We start from the raw sequence: 13,190 nt of genomic DNA on the forward strand, positions 1-13,190 counted from the left end.
GCCCTGGAAAATATGATCGAAAATCAAATATAGCCAATTGAACTATATGTACTCTTTCTTACTTTGAGGAAAATAATTCAGGGAATAGAAAGGTTTAGTGAGCTTTCTGTATCTCTGAAATAAAATACCAAAATGCTATATCAGAATACAAAAATCTAATTACTTTGGGCTTAATCTTTCATAGCAAATAGACTTAATTTACAGAGTTTCTTTTCAACTCAGCAACCTGAACCCCATAAAGACCTGTCCATTTCATGACTTACATCATCTGCTTTAAGGATCTTGTTTGCTACAGAAGTATAACTAGTAAACAAATAACCAAACCCAGAAATTTATAGAACTGGAATCTATTTCAATTACAGCATGTGGTTTGAAAAGGAAATAAAAAATGCAGAAAATTTTAGCAAATTTATTTACCTCATCATCTCAGCAATCTTGAAATTTCCTACAAATATGACAAGTAAAATATAGCTCTTTCTTAATAAGGACAAGCAGATTGGAAATAATTACCTTGTACCAAAGAAACACTAACAATAACATTTTATAGTGACTGTAATTTTTCTAATAATCCTATGGTGTAGGACTGCTAGCATCATTTAGAGGTGATAATGAAAATACAGTAGCCACCACTGCCCCAGCAAATGAAAAGTACAATGCCAAATGCTTTGTATGTGGTGCCTTAATTTTCATTGTAACCCTATGAATTAGAAATTGTCAACATCTCCTTTTATAAAGAATTAAGTACAGTCACTTAACTACTGATTGGCAGATGTTAGACTCAAAAGCGCAGGTATCTTATTTGTCTAAGCCTATACTGTTTATATTTCAAATGTCTTCTACCAAAGAGTATTTAAATTACTGGAATATGACTTTAATTATGAAGTTTTCTGGATGATATATATATTATATTTAATTATACCATAAAGCATAGAGTCTTTTAAAAAAATGCATCACAACAGTACATTGCTATTTCTACACTTCCAAAAATGAACTAGTTCATCAGAAGTAAAAACTGTGCACTGTATAAGAACAGAAGAAAGTATATAAGTAGAAGAGGCAAATAATTTACTCAGGGTGCTTGACTAGGGTATTTTACAACCTTGTCAAGATCTTCCACAAATAAAAAGGACTTGCTATGTATTCTTTATTTCCCTGTTAAGGGCAACTGTTTAGTATCTATTCCTCCAGGTCCAGGTTTCACAATCATATATGATTATTTAAAGAACAGCTAGATATATAAAGAAAAGAATTAACATAGCAAACACTTACTCTAGAAAGCCTACTTACAATGTTGGTCCATGGCTAGCATCTGGGAACCTGGATTTCAGCAGGATTCCCATCATGCCCTGTTAAGAAAATCACTGTGCCTAAACCGTCCATGCAAACAATATGGTTTGTGCTGAACACTTGCTTTCTTCCTGGAGTCTGTAGTTTTGGTTCACGCTAACCCCAATAAGTGTCTTGTGCACTGAATCTCTACAGTGCTTCCCCAATAGACAATATTTTTTCATTTCACAGGTGTGAAAGAATGTTGAGAGAATCAAGTACATATTTGACTCTGCTGGGAGAGGACTCTTAGAAGTCTGGTTTTCTCTGGAATTTGCCTGTGTGCCTTTACCCTTTGCTGATTTTGTTGTTGTGTTTTCTTGTTGTAATGACTCAGAATACAACTGTGAGTACAGCTATATGCTGAGTCCTGTGGGTCTTCCTAGCCAATCACTAAACATGGGATGTTTTGAGGATCCCTGACACAAATAGTAAGATACTTTCACAATAAACCGATAGCTACCGCTAACAGAATGGCCATGATAATTTGCTTAAGATTGGCAAACCTGGAGATGTTTTACCCGCCACTAACAAGTACAAAAGTAAGTTCCAAACACCTGACCTTGAATTATATAATGTACATTTTTTGTACCCACCAGGCACTCTAGCAGGAAAAGAATTAGGATACCCTGCTCCAGCACCACCTTCTTCTTTATCTTCTTCAAATTCCAAATGCTCTTCCTCACCAGGGGCTAAAATTCTCCTACATAAAAAAGAACAGAAAAATTAGTGAGCTACTCCACTTAATACACCAGCTAACCCTCATAGCCACTAACTTCCCAGATAAGATGCTGATTATTAGGTTGATGTTGATATAAATGTCAAGGTCAATCATCTCATTGCTACCAATGGTAACAGTCATATCAGCAATACCAAATTTGATAGGGAAAAAAATACAGAAATATTTGAAAAACAGGCGTAAAATAGATAATAAAATCAGAAGACAAAATATGGATGCTTATTTATTTACCTTAATGAGACAGGCTGAACATCAAATGGAAATTCTTTATTATATGTGAGAATATTTTTTAGGACTAGAATAAAGACATAGACAAACATTAGTCTTATATCTTAGTCTTACATGTTATGTAAGTCTTATATATTAGTTAGTCTTATATGTTATATCTTAAATTGATACTTTTAATCACATTTTATAGTGTATTAACCACACATTAATATATGTATTTTAAATTCCGAGCTTCACTATCATTTTAAGACTCTGCAATTGACTACTGAGTGTCTTAGCAAAATAAAAATGTCCATAGTGGACTGCAGGTACCAGTATTTTCAGAGTACTGTAAGATCTCCAAGGAAAGTCTCAGAGCCCTCATAGAAAATGAACCATAAAATAGTTCTCCAATGTACAAGGTCCTAGGTGATATGGGGTACCAGTGAAAGAGAATACCTCTTCTCCTGAAGTATTTTAATTAAAAGATTGATACTTAAGATGACTAATTAAAGAGAAATAGATAATCACATCTTATTCTTTATCCTAAATAGATTTCCCTCAATACTTATCACACTGGTAAGGTTTGTAGCAGCAAGGTTATAATTCTAATATTCCTTTTATGATGAAATTTATTGTATATGTGTGCACACATATATACATGCATATATATATATGTGTATATATATATTTACACGTGTGTACACACACATACACATACACACACACACAGCAGACTTTCTCCTCAGGGAAGTCATCAAACAACATAATGCTATCACCTCTTGTGTCCTGGTTGATTACTTTCTGGCATGTAAGCCTACAGACAGATGTTCTACAATTCTATCTGTATTTGGAAAAGTATTTTATGAAATTTATTGTTTCATTTCCCAATTTATGGGTTCCTAGTGACTACCTGCAATTATTTCAAGGTGAATATTTAGCATTATTAATTGAGCAACCCATGGTTTTTACTCTAATTACTCAGACTTTAATTTTGGAGTCTTGCAGATTTCAGTTAAAAGGAGTATGGCATATTGGGTTCCTAAATAAGGAAATTCAAAAAGAACAGGTTGTAATTACATAACTTATTTCAATAGGAGTCAATCATCCAGTGACAAAGAAGTTGGAAACTTGTACGTAGATTCTCATTACTCTTATTCTCTCTCCCTTTAGCTCTTCTTCATCCTTTATCTCTTTCTTCTTCTCAACAAATGCATACCGAGTACTCACAATGTTCCAATCACTGTTTTAGGTGCTAAAGATACACAGTAATCAAGAACTCATATTTGGACCTTAGACCTTACTAAGGAAAAGTAGACAATAAATATGCCAACAAATAAAGAAGATAATGTAAGATTGATTAGTGGTATGAACGATACAAACAGGATGCTGTGTAAAAGCAGAGAGAACTTGGTGGAGTAGCTAAGGTAGACAGGGTGCCTTTCAAAACTAAACTGTAAGAAGACATTTGAGCCAAGACCTGAGATGAGAGGAATCATCCACAAGTGGCTCTAGCATAAGGCTTCCCAGGTATTAAAGAACAGGCTGGAGCAACAACAAAGGTTCCAAGTAGGAAACAGTTTGCCTTATTCAAGGCACAGAAAGGACTGTGGGAACTTAAGTTTGACAAGCAAAGGGGAAGCAGCAGGAGATCAAAGTAGAAGGTTTAAATCAAAATCTAGCCCTACAATTACAACAATAACTTGAACATTTACATAAATACTCTAATCTCCCCAGTTCTAAAATGAGAATGCTACTTCCTTTACAGGCTATTGAGAGAATTACAGCCTAAATAAATGTATACAAAATGGCAAGGGAAAATCTAAAATGGACATTCACTCTCTCCATGACCTTTTTGATCTAGTTGACTAGAATCCTAGTATTTATTATCTCACTAAGAAGTACTGTTTATTTTTTAATACAAGAACATCTTTTCTATACTTCTGCATGATCATTGTTACTAAACTATTAAATCAACTCAATATTAATAAGTAATATTAATAAATATTGATCACTTACACAACAATGGAATAGATACCAAGAATGGGGAGCAGGTAATAAAAAGATCATGTCTCACTCATGTCAGAAACAAGCATACAGAAATGATCATATTGTAATAAGAGTTTAATAAAATGAGTAAAAAAATCAACCATTAAAAATGTATATAACAATAATTTTTAAAAGCTGATCCTGTTATGGTGGCATGTGTCTGTAACCCCAGGTACCAAAAGCCTGAGTCAGGAGGACTAGAAGTTCATCTGCCTAAGCAACGTAGGGAGACCCTGTCTCAAAATAAAAATAAAACAATAAAAGGGCTGGGGTTGTAGTTCAGTGGTAGAGTGCTTGCCTTGCACATGTGGCAATGGGTTCGATCCTTAGCACTACATGAAATGAATAAATAAAATAAAGGTACTGTGTCCATCTACAACTAAAAATGTTTTAAAAAATAAAAATAAAAAGGACTGGAAATATAGCTCAGTGGTAGAGCACCCCTGGGTTCAATCCCCAGTATGTCAAAAACAAACAAAAAAGTTGAAAAATATCTTGGTTATTAAGAATATCTTGGCTGAGTGTGGTAGTGCACACCTGTAATCCCAGAGGCTTAGGAGGATTGAGAATTCAAAGCCAGCCTCAGCAAAAGTGAGGCATAAGCAACTCAGTGAGACCCTGTCTAAATAAAATACAAAATAGGGCTGGGGATGTGGCTCAGTGGTTATCTTGCATTTGTATTGTAACAGAATAATTAAATAGTATTTTCCTTTCTTTGGTATCAAAGCTCTGAAGAGGAAGTATTTGCTTTAGAATAATAGCTTTGTTATATTATTTTTACAAGTTAAAGTATTATCAAACATTTAATTTATGTGAATAGCTTTAGAACAAATTTAAATAGCTTTAAAACAAATTCTGTTTTACTTTCTGTAACTGTAGTATAGGTTTACATTTTCAACAACTATGGAATAACAGATTTTATTGTTCTTTTAAAATTGCTTAAACTTTGCATAGAGTTTTCTTTCTACCAATACTAGCAATGATGTCTTAGGAGGATCTGAAGAGGAGCTTGAATTTTACAAAAGACATTATCATAAGTATGAAGCATGTCATGGGTTGGAGATTCATTGGCTGATTTGGTAGGACTTACACACTTCGGATCACTACATGGCAGACATCTGATGCTACTCCACCATGGAAAATTCAGCACTCCCAGCCTTTCTCTTGGAGCACGGACTTACCAACCTTCTAAAGCTAACCCTCAAAAGATGACACACAGGCAAATATCAAAATGCATTTTGCTTTTGGTGACTGACATGTTTCATTTTTGTGGTAGGAAAATGGGCAGCTGCCTCAATTTTGAAAGGTTATTTTTTAAATTATAGGAAAAGATTCCTTCAAAACATTCAAATCTATTTAACTCAACACAATCTTGCCAAGTTCATACTATACTTAAAGCATTCAATAGGCTCTGGGGTGGGGGAAGAGTCCATTCATAATCTCTTTGAGGACTGAAACAAATACAAGTGAAAATAACACATGTGAGAGTCTGACAATGGATAGTTAAAATGATCCTATACAGGAGAGGAGGCAGAGTTCAATTATGCCTATATAGAGACAGCAGAGAAAGCTTTTAGGGAGAGGTGGGATTTCTGTGAAGCCTTGAAGGGTGGCTTAATAGAAGGGAATTTTGCAGGGTGGTGGTGGGGAGATATGCTTGAGTAAGCAGCAGTACATTACTGCAATTAACATAAGAAAAAAATGGCTCAGACTTTCACAATCATAGTTTTAGTATTTTCAGACAGAATTTAAAAGATTTCAAAATGTTCAAGTAAAGAATACATCAGCCTAATAAACCAGCCAAGAGCTAGGGATGTAGCTCAGTGGTAGAGCATTTGCCTTATATGGGAAATGCCCTGGGTTCGATCCCCAGCACCACACACACTCACAAAATTAAATTTAAAAAAACTTTTTTTTAAAAGAAAGGAAACCAGTTAAGGTCAACATATTAAAAGTTAGAATTCACTATTTTTCCTTAGAAGAGGCTTAACTTTTTAAAAAGAAAGCTTGAATAAGTATACTTAATCTGAAATATTACTAAATACCAATTTGTAGAAAATATTTAATTCCAACTCAATAATTAACTCACAACAAGTACCCTGCTTGGATAAATTCCAAATTACAGAGTCTACCCTACTGAAATACAGAATACTCATTTATGTTTCTTTCAGAAGCAACAGCAAATTAAAATCATCTAAAAAGATAACTATCAAGAAGGGAAAAGTACAAATGAAAAACATTATATAAAGTATAATAAAGTGAATCTCCAAAATACTCTTTCCATTTCTGCTCCAAATCTTTTTTAAAAAGCCAAAAAAGTAATAGATTTTAACCTGATCTTCGACTAATACATGGGTCAATAATTTCTTAGGAATTTGAACTGGAGAGCTGTACTTAGGAATGATGTAGTATAGCACCACTACAGGTATTACTAACAGCATAGTGAAAGAACCCATCCAGGTGACCCTAAAACTCATTCCTGGGATTTACAAGCTAGTGTCGGTATTGTCCTTAGCAGAATGTTACTGAGAGGATTCGAGTGCTTAGCATATAGATGCTATTCTAAAAAAAAAAAGGGGCAATTAATGAAAGATCTTGTGAGGCAATAGAAGTACTTGAGCATGCTCAGAGGAAGAGAAGAGATAATAAATATATGAAATAAACATCCACATTCTTTACAGCCACTCTGTGTATCTATAAGATTCTTAAATTTTGTTTGGAAACAAACAACTAATAGGAAATAGTGACTGAATAAGAAACCAAAATCCTAATTATTTTTATCATAAAAAACTGGGGGCTGGTGACGTAGTTTACTGGTAAAGCACTTGTCTAACATGCCCAAAGCCCTTGGTTCAATCCACAGAATCATCTCTTTCTCTCTCTCTCTCTCTCTCTCTCTCTCTCTCTCTCTCTCTCTCTCTCTCTCTCACACACACACACACACACACACACACACACACACACACACTCACACACAAACATAATTTTCAGTAGAACCACCGTATAAACAACTGTTGCAATCTTTTAATTAAAGCCATCAATGTGTTTTTCTCAAAATAATCTTATATATAGCCAGTCATAAAAGATCATATATCATATGAGTCCATTTAAATAAAATGTCTACAATAGGACAATTTATAGACAGAAATCAAACTAATGGTTTCCTAGGGCTGGGAATTGGAAGGGATTTTAGGGGGATGGCAAGAAGTGAATGACTGCTAATGGGAATAGTGTTTCTTCTTGTGGTGATGAAAATGTCCTAAAATTGAACGTGGTGATGTCTGCATAATTCTTCCAATTTACTAAAAAAATTGAATATGATACGTTAAATTGGTGAATTGTGCTTTATATAAATTATATCTCAATCTTATACAAAGTATTTATTAATGCTTTTGAAAAATAAAGTTTTAGGTACAAAAAACCCCCGAAATTTGTGAGAAATATTACATTCATTAGTATCCTTATAAACATTGGATATAGGCATAAGAACTATTTATGAATATAAGTTGTGTCTCTTATAACATCTCCAACTCTTATGATCTAGGGCTGGAGATGTAGCTCAGTGGTAAAACGCTTGCCTAGCATGTGTAAGGTCATGGGTTTGATCCCCAGAATCACAAAGAAAAAAAAAAACTTTATGATCTGGATTACATAAAGTAACCAAAACTATTAATATGACAGAGTTCATCAGAATTCTTGCCATATTCAGAAGGATGGTGTTCTGAAAAAATGAAATATGATCATCTAAAACTGTGGAAAAGCCACCAGAATCACAACAAATCTGCTATGCATTCCTTTGTTGTTGTTTGTTGTTGTTGTTAACTTCTCTTTTCCAACCCAAACAACAGAAAATCAGATCCCCTTCAGTATACTCTGAGAATCCTTTTTCTATCCTGGATCTGCAATACAATCACATTTCAGCTATCTCAATAATATATGTCTTTGTTAGAATTGCTATAATGAATTAGATATTGGCAGTTTGTGGAATTCATAGGAACATTCTATTTAGTTCATTTTTGGCAGGGGGTACTGGGATTAAACTCAGGGGCACTTGACCACTGAGCCACATCCCCAGCCCTATTTGGTATTTTATTTAGAGAGAGGGTCTCACTAAGTTGATTAGTGCCTTGCTTTGCTAGGTTGGCTTTGAATTTGATATCCTTCTGCCTCAGCCTCCCGAGCAGCTGTGATTACAGGCATGCGCCACTGTGCAAGGCTCTCTTTAGTTCTTAAATTAATTTTTCACCTCTTACTCAAAGCATGTTTACATTAAAAGGATTGCACTAGTGTGAACTGAGATACACTGATAAATGTTCTGAGATTCAGGCCCTGCTCAGTTACTGGGGATTGAAGTGAAACAGGACAAACAAATCATTTCATTTCTTTCCTCAATAGAGAATGTGATCACAAGTCTGAGACTCCTTTCTGTTTGAAAATGCTTTGATTTTATGATTCCCTACTTAAAAATCTTACTTAGTTGGATAAATAAAATCTACTATTCCCTAGTCACATAAATGCACTGAGATGTGCAATCTTATCTCAATAAAAAAACAGTACAGGAGCTGGGTTACACTTCAGTTGGTAGAGCATTTGCCTTGCATGTGTGAGGCACTGGATTCGATCCTCAACACCACATAAAAACAAATAAATAAAATAAAGGTATTGTATCTGTCTACAACTAAAAAAATTTTTTAAAAAGGCCACATTAACTTACATTCATTCAGTTATTCACACTGTGCCTTTGCCCATACTGCAGACAGTTCTAAGAGAGCAATCATTTGAAACAGCAGAAAGGCTTTATTTGGGAATATCCTAACCAACAAGATAACTGAAGGAATTTTTTACTTTTTAAAATTTTGAAGAAGGGAAAAAAATGGAGACAACAAAAAAACACTTTGTAATGCATTCCCAACATTCAAACTGTAGTTTTCAATAACATGTAATGTGAATGGGCATTAATGACTGTAATCTTATATTCTCTACTGGACTCTACTGAAAATGTCTATCAAAATAATTATAATTTTATTAAAGCCATTAAGACAAATTAAAGGTTAATTTGGATATGTAGATGAAGTACAACATATATATGCTATAATAAATATTAAATCCAAATGGTAATTAAAAATGCAAATATTGTAGGAATTTTAAAAGCATCAAAAAATAAGAGAAATAAATCCAATCACTTTCTGTGCTAAACAATTTTAATATTAACAACAGATAAAACTCTCTTCCTAAAGGAATATCACTAAAAAATATGAAACAAAACTTACTTGGTTCTAGCTTCTTCAGGTTCTCCAGTTTAAATTCTTCCTGGGACTGTGTGGACTAAATTTAAAATATGCATATTATATCTTTTCATTACAAAGATTTCACTGCACCCTATGTCCTTTAAGTGGCAAAAATCAAATATTCAAAATAAATATATTTCTTGCTTTAAAGGTAGAAAATGAAAAGTTCCAAACTGATTTTTGGAATATTCAAGCTAATAGAAACAGAAAAAATTAAAATCATATCTTTTATTTCTACAGTGTACAAAGTATGAACTAAATCACTTAAGTGTGAGTTCAACTGATCTATTCCAATTGTTATAAAACCCTTCTGAGATAATATTGCTTTGGGCATGAATGTCTAATATCTTATCAGAACAATTTAGAATAATTCATTTAAAAAATCCATTTACCTGTAAAGCTGTGCTTCACAATTCCAAGCATGTTGCAATTTTGCCTATTTTTTTTTGGTAGGGAAAAATGCTATAAATCCCAAGATAATTTTAACTGTCAGTTACTAAAATCAAAAATTTTTATTTATAACAGATCTATAGGGACTGGGATTTTAGCTCAGTGGTTGAACACTTGCCTCACATGTGTGAGGCACTGGGCTCGATCCTTAGTACCACATAAAAAAAATAAATAAAACAAAGATATAGTGTCCATCTACAATTTAAAAAATTTACAAAAGAGATCTATACTTCTTTAAATAAATTATTATTCCTTTTCTAGCACCTTGCAGATTTTAGAGAAGAGAATCAGAAGACAAAGGGCTGAGAAGTGGGAGAGAGACGAGTATATATTCTCTTCTAAACTAATATGCCACAACCAATTCTAAATCAAGTTTAGTTTGGTGATAGGTCTAGATATGATTTAAAGGGCAACAAAAATAGCCATTATGGAAAGCAGTGTGGAGGTTCCTCAAAAGATTAAAAATTGAACTACGATATGATCCAACAATTCCACTCCTGGATTTATGGCCAAAGGAAAGGAAATCAGTAAGCTGCTGAGACACCTGCACTCCCATATTCATAGCAGCACTATTCTTATTAGCCAAGAAATGGAAACCTAAGAGTCCATCAACATATAAGTGGATTAAAAAAGTGTTATATATACATAATGGAATACTATTCAGTCATAAAAATAAAGAAATCCTATCCTTTGCAAAAAAATGATGGAACAAGATCATTATATTAATGAAGTAAGCCAGGCACAGAGACAAGACCCACAGAATCTTATTCATGTGGAATACAAAAAAGTTGATTTCATAGAAGTTGAAAGTAGAATGGTAGTTACCAGGGGTTGGAGCCAGTAGGGGTGGGTGGGGGTATAAATAAATGCATCCTACATTTCAAAAGAAAAAAGAAAAAATTTGTAAGTTTTTAAACATAAGAAATGATACGTGAGTATAAAATGTTAACTGGATTTAAATATAACACAATATATACATGTATCAAAACATGTTACCACATTTATATGTACTATCTTTGTTATCTGTAAGTTAAAATGTTGACTTTATTTATTTTAAAAAATAGCTTTTTTTAGTTGTAGATGGACATAATACCTTTATTTTATTAATTTGTTTTTATGTGGTGCTGAGGATTGAACCCAGTGCCTCACACATGCTGGGCAAGCAAGCACTCTACCACTGAGCTACAACTCTAGCCAAAAAATACTAACTTTAAAAAAGAAAACAGAAAATTAAAAAGGGGGAGGGCAATGAAAAGGGATTTTTGACATCTTCCCTTCCAACCATCTACTCATAAAGCCTGAAATTTACTAAAAGATATCTGAAAGATAGCACAATGGTCTAATTTAATTCTGATTTAAGCTCAATTCTGACTTGTTTAAAAACGTAGGCAATATTAACAAAATCAGTATTTGTGATGAATGGTGCAAATTTTACAGTCAATCTGTTTTATAAAATAAGCTATAAAACAGATGTGATAGGGCACAGTCCTTGCTTTTAATATGCTCATGTTCTATTATGTGTGATAAAACATATACAAAATCACTATATTAAAAAGAGAGACATTCAATCTATAAGCTTCAGCAAAATAAGTTCCTTTTATGTCCTAAAGGAAAAGAACAAGATCTATATTAGTAATCCAGTCCCAAAGACTAGGGAGGATTTCCAAATCAAAGAGTTTGGAAAATTGTCATGGTTCAATTACTTAAAATCCCCAACTGAAAGCAGAGGGATGGGTGTGAAAAGTAAAGTGAAGTAGGGCATAGTCATTCTAAAATGGACCTTTCACAAACTCCTTGCTGAGGAATCTAGGATTTCTTTAACAATAAGTTACATAGAAGTGTGTTTTTATTGTTCTTTTTTTTTTTAACAGACATGCCCTTAAGAACACTGTTGTGAGCTGGGCATAGTTATGTGTACCACCTACTGGGAAGGCTAAGGCAGGAGCCTAAGAGTTTAAGGCCGGTGTGGGCAACACAGTGAGACTCTTTCTAAAAAACAAACAATAAACCCCTTGACTGTTGTGATACAGGTTTGCAATGCATACATAATTTAAAGGAAAGGGGAAAAACTGAAGGAAAAATCATTTAAGTTATTTCAAACTGTCTAAACAATATTCAGAATAAGAATATGAATAGCTAAGGTGGAAATGAAAAGGGGAGATTCATGAGAATCATAAAAGAAATTATCAGGGCAGGCAGCTGAACAATGCCACTGAGACTTTTAGGTCCTTCCAAAAAAAATATTTCTGAAATGTGTTTAGGAATAAGTCTAGATGATAAAAGCAAAGAACTGTGTACAACATTTACAATGCTTACAAAATGACATATTTTGGAAAAAAACTGACATGTTTTTCTGAATGTATTTTCTGTATGACTTACAAAAAGTTTAGTAAATTGGGGATTTGGTGATTTTGTGTTTGGTTAATGTTCTTTGAAAGGTAAAAGAGAAGTAAAGGGAAGTAACAGTATTGTCCTGGCCCCCGGTGCTTAGGCTAGTGGACACTCTTCAATTACTGTATCTTCAACAAACAGCTAGGACAGCAACTCACAAAAAATCCTATTATTGAACAAGATATGCTTCTCAGACACACAACTAATAATATTTAATTATCTCCATAATCTTTTTAAAATTTCAATATAAAAGCTTAGAAAATATGCAATTTTAATCTGAAAAGAGATTACATTTGAAAATTATGTTTATACATAGTTTGCAAAATACTCAGGTTTATTCATCCTCTTAAATAGCTATGTATAGAAACCAGCAGTAAGCAATCTTTTCTACATAAAGTCTAATATCCCCAATCATTGTTGTTCAAATATACCACTCAACTCCAGCAAAACTAGTAAATAATTAAGTATACATATAATAACCAAATAATTTATTAATAACAAATACTATTAATTATTAACCACTTATTAATAACTAATGAGCACTTACTTATAGGCTCTCCTAAGTGATTTATAAACATTAATTTAATTAATCCTCCCCACAACTCTGAATTAGCTATGATCATTTTACAGGTGTGAAAACTGAAGTATGGACAGGTTAAGTAATTTGTCCCAGTCAACAATGCCTTCTATACAACACACAAGATATTCAATAAAACCACACACTTCCATCAATTCCATTT

General features: G+C 33.3%; 1 protein-coding gene across 1 annotated transcript in view; it reads right to left on the reverse strand.

Annotated features, from left to right (window-relative positions):
- The window catches only part of LOC144375672 (axin interactor, dorsalization-associated protein-like), a 92,632-nt gene that overhangs the window by 62,409 nt on the left and 17,033 nt on the right, over positions 1 to 13,190 (reverse strand). Inside the window, exons 4-6 of the mRNA XM_078041117.1 lie at positions 9,592 to 9,646; positions 2,297 to 2,360; positions 1,923 to 2,029 (exon numbers count right to left, since the gene is read on the reverse strand). Coding sequence (XP_077897243.1) covers positions 1,923 to 2,029; positions 2,297 to 2,360; positions 9,592 to 9,646 — 226 coding nt within the window. The remainder of the gene's footprint in view (positions 1 to 1,922; positions 2,030 to 2,296; positions 2,361 to 9,591; positions 9,647 to 13,190) is intronic.

This window comes from Ictidomys tridecemlineatus, chromosome 3 (genome assembly GCF_052094955.1).
Source record: "Ictidomys tridecemlineatus isolate mIctTri1 chromosome 3, mIctTri1.hap1, whole genome shotgun sequence".
NCBI lineage: Eukaryota > Metazoa > Chordata > Mammalia > Rodentia > Sciuridae > Ictidomys > Ictidomys tridecemlineatus.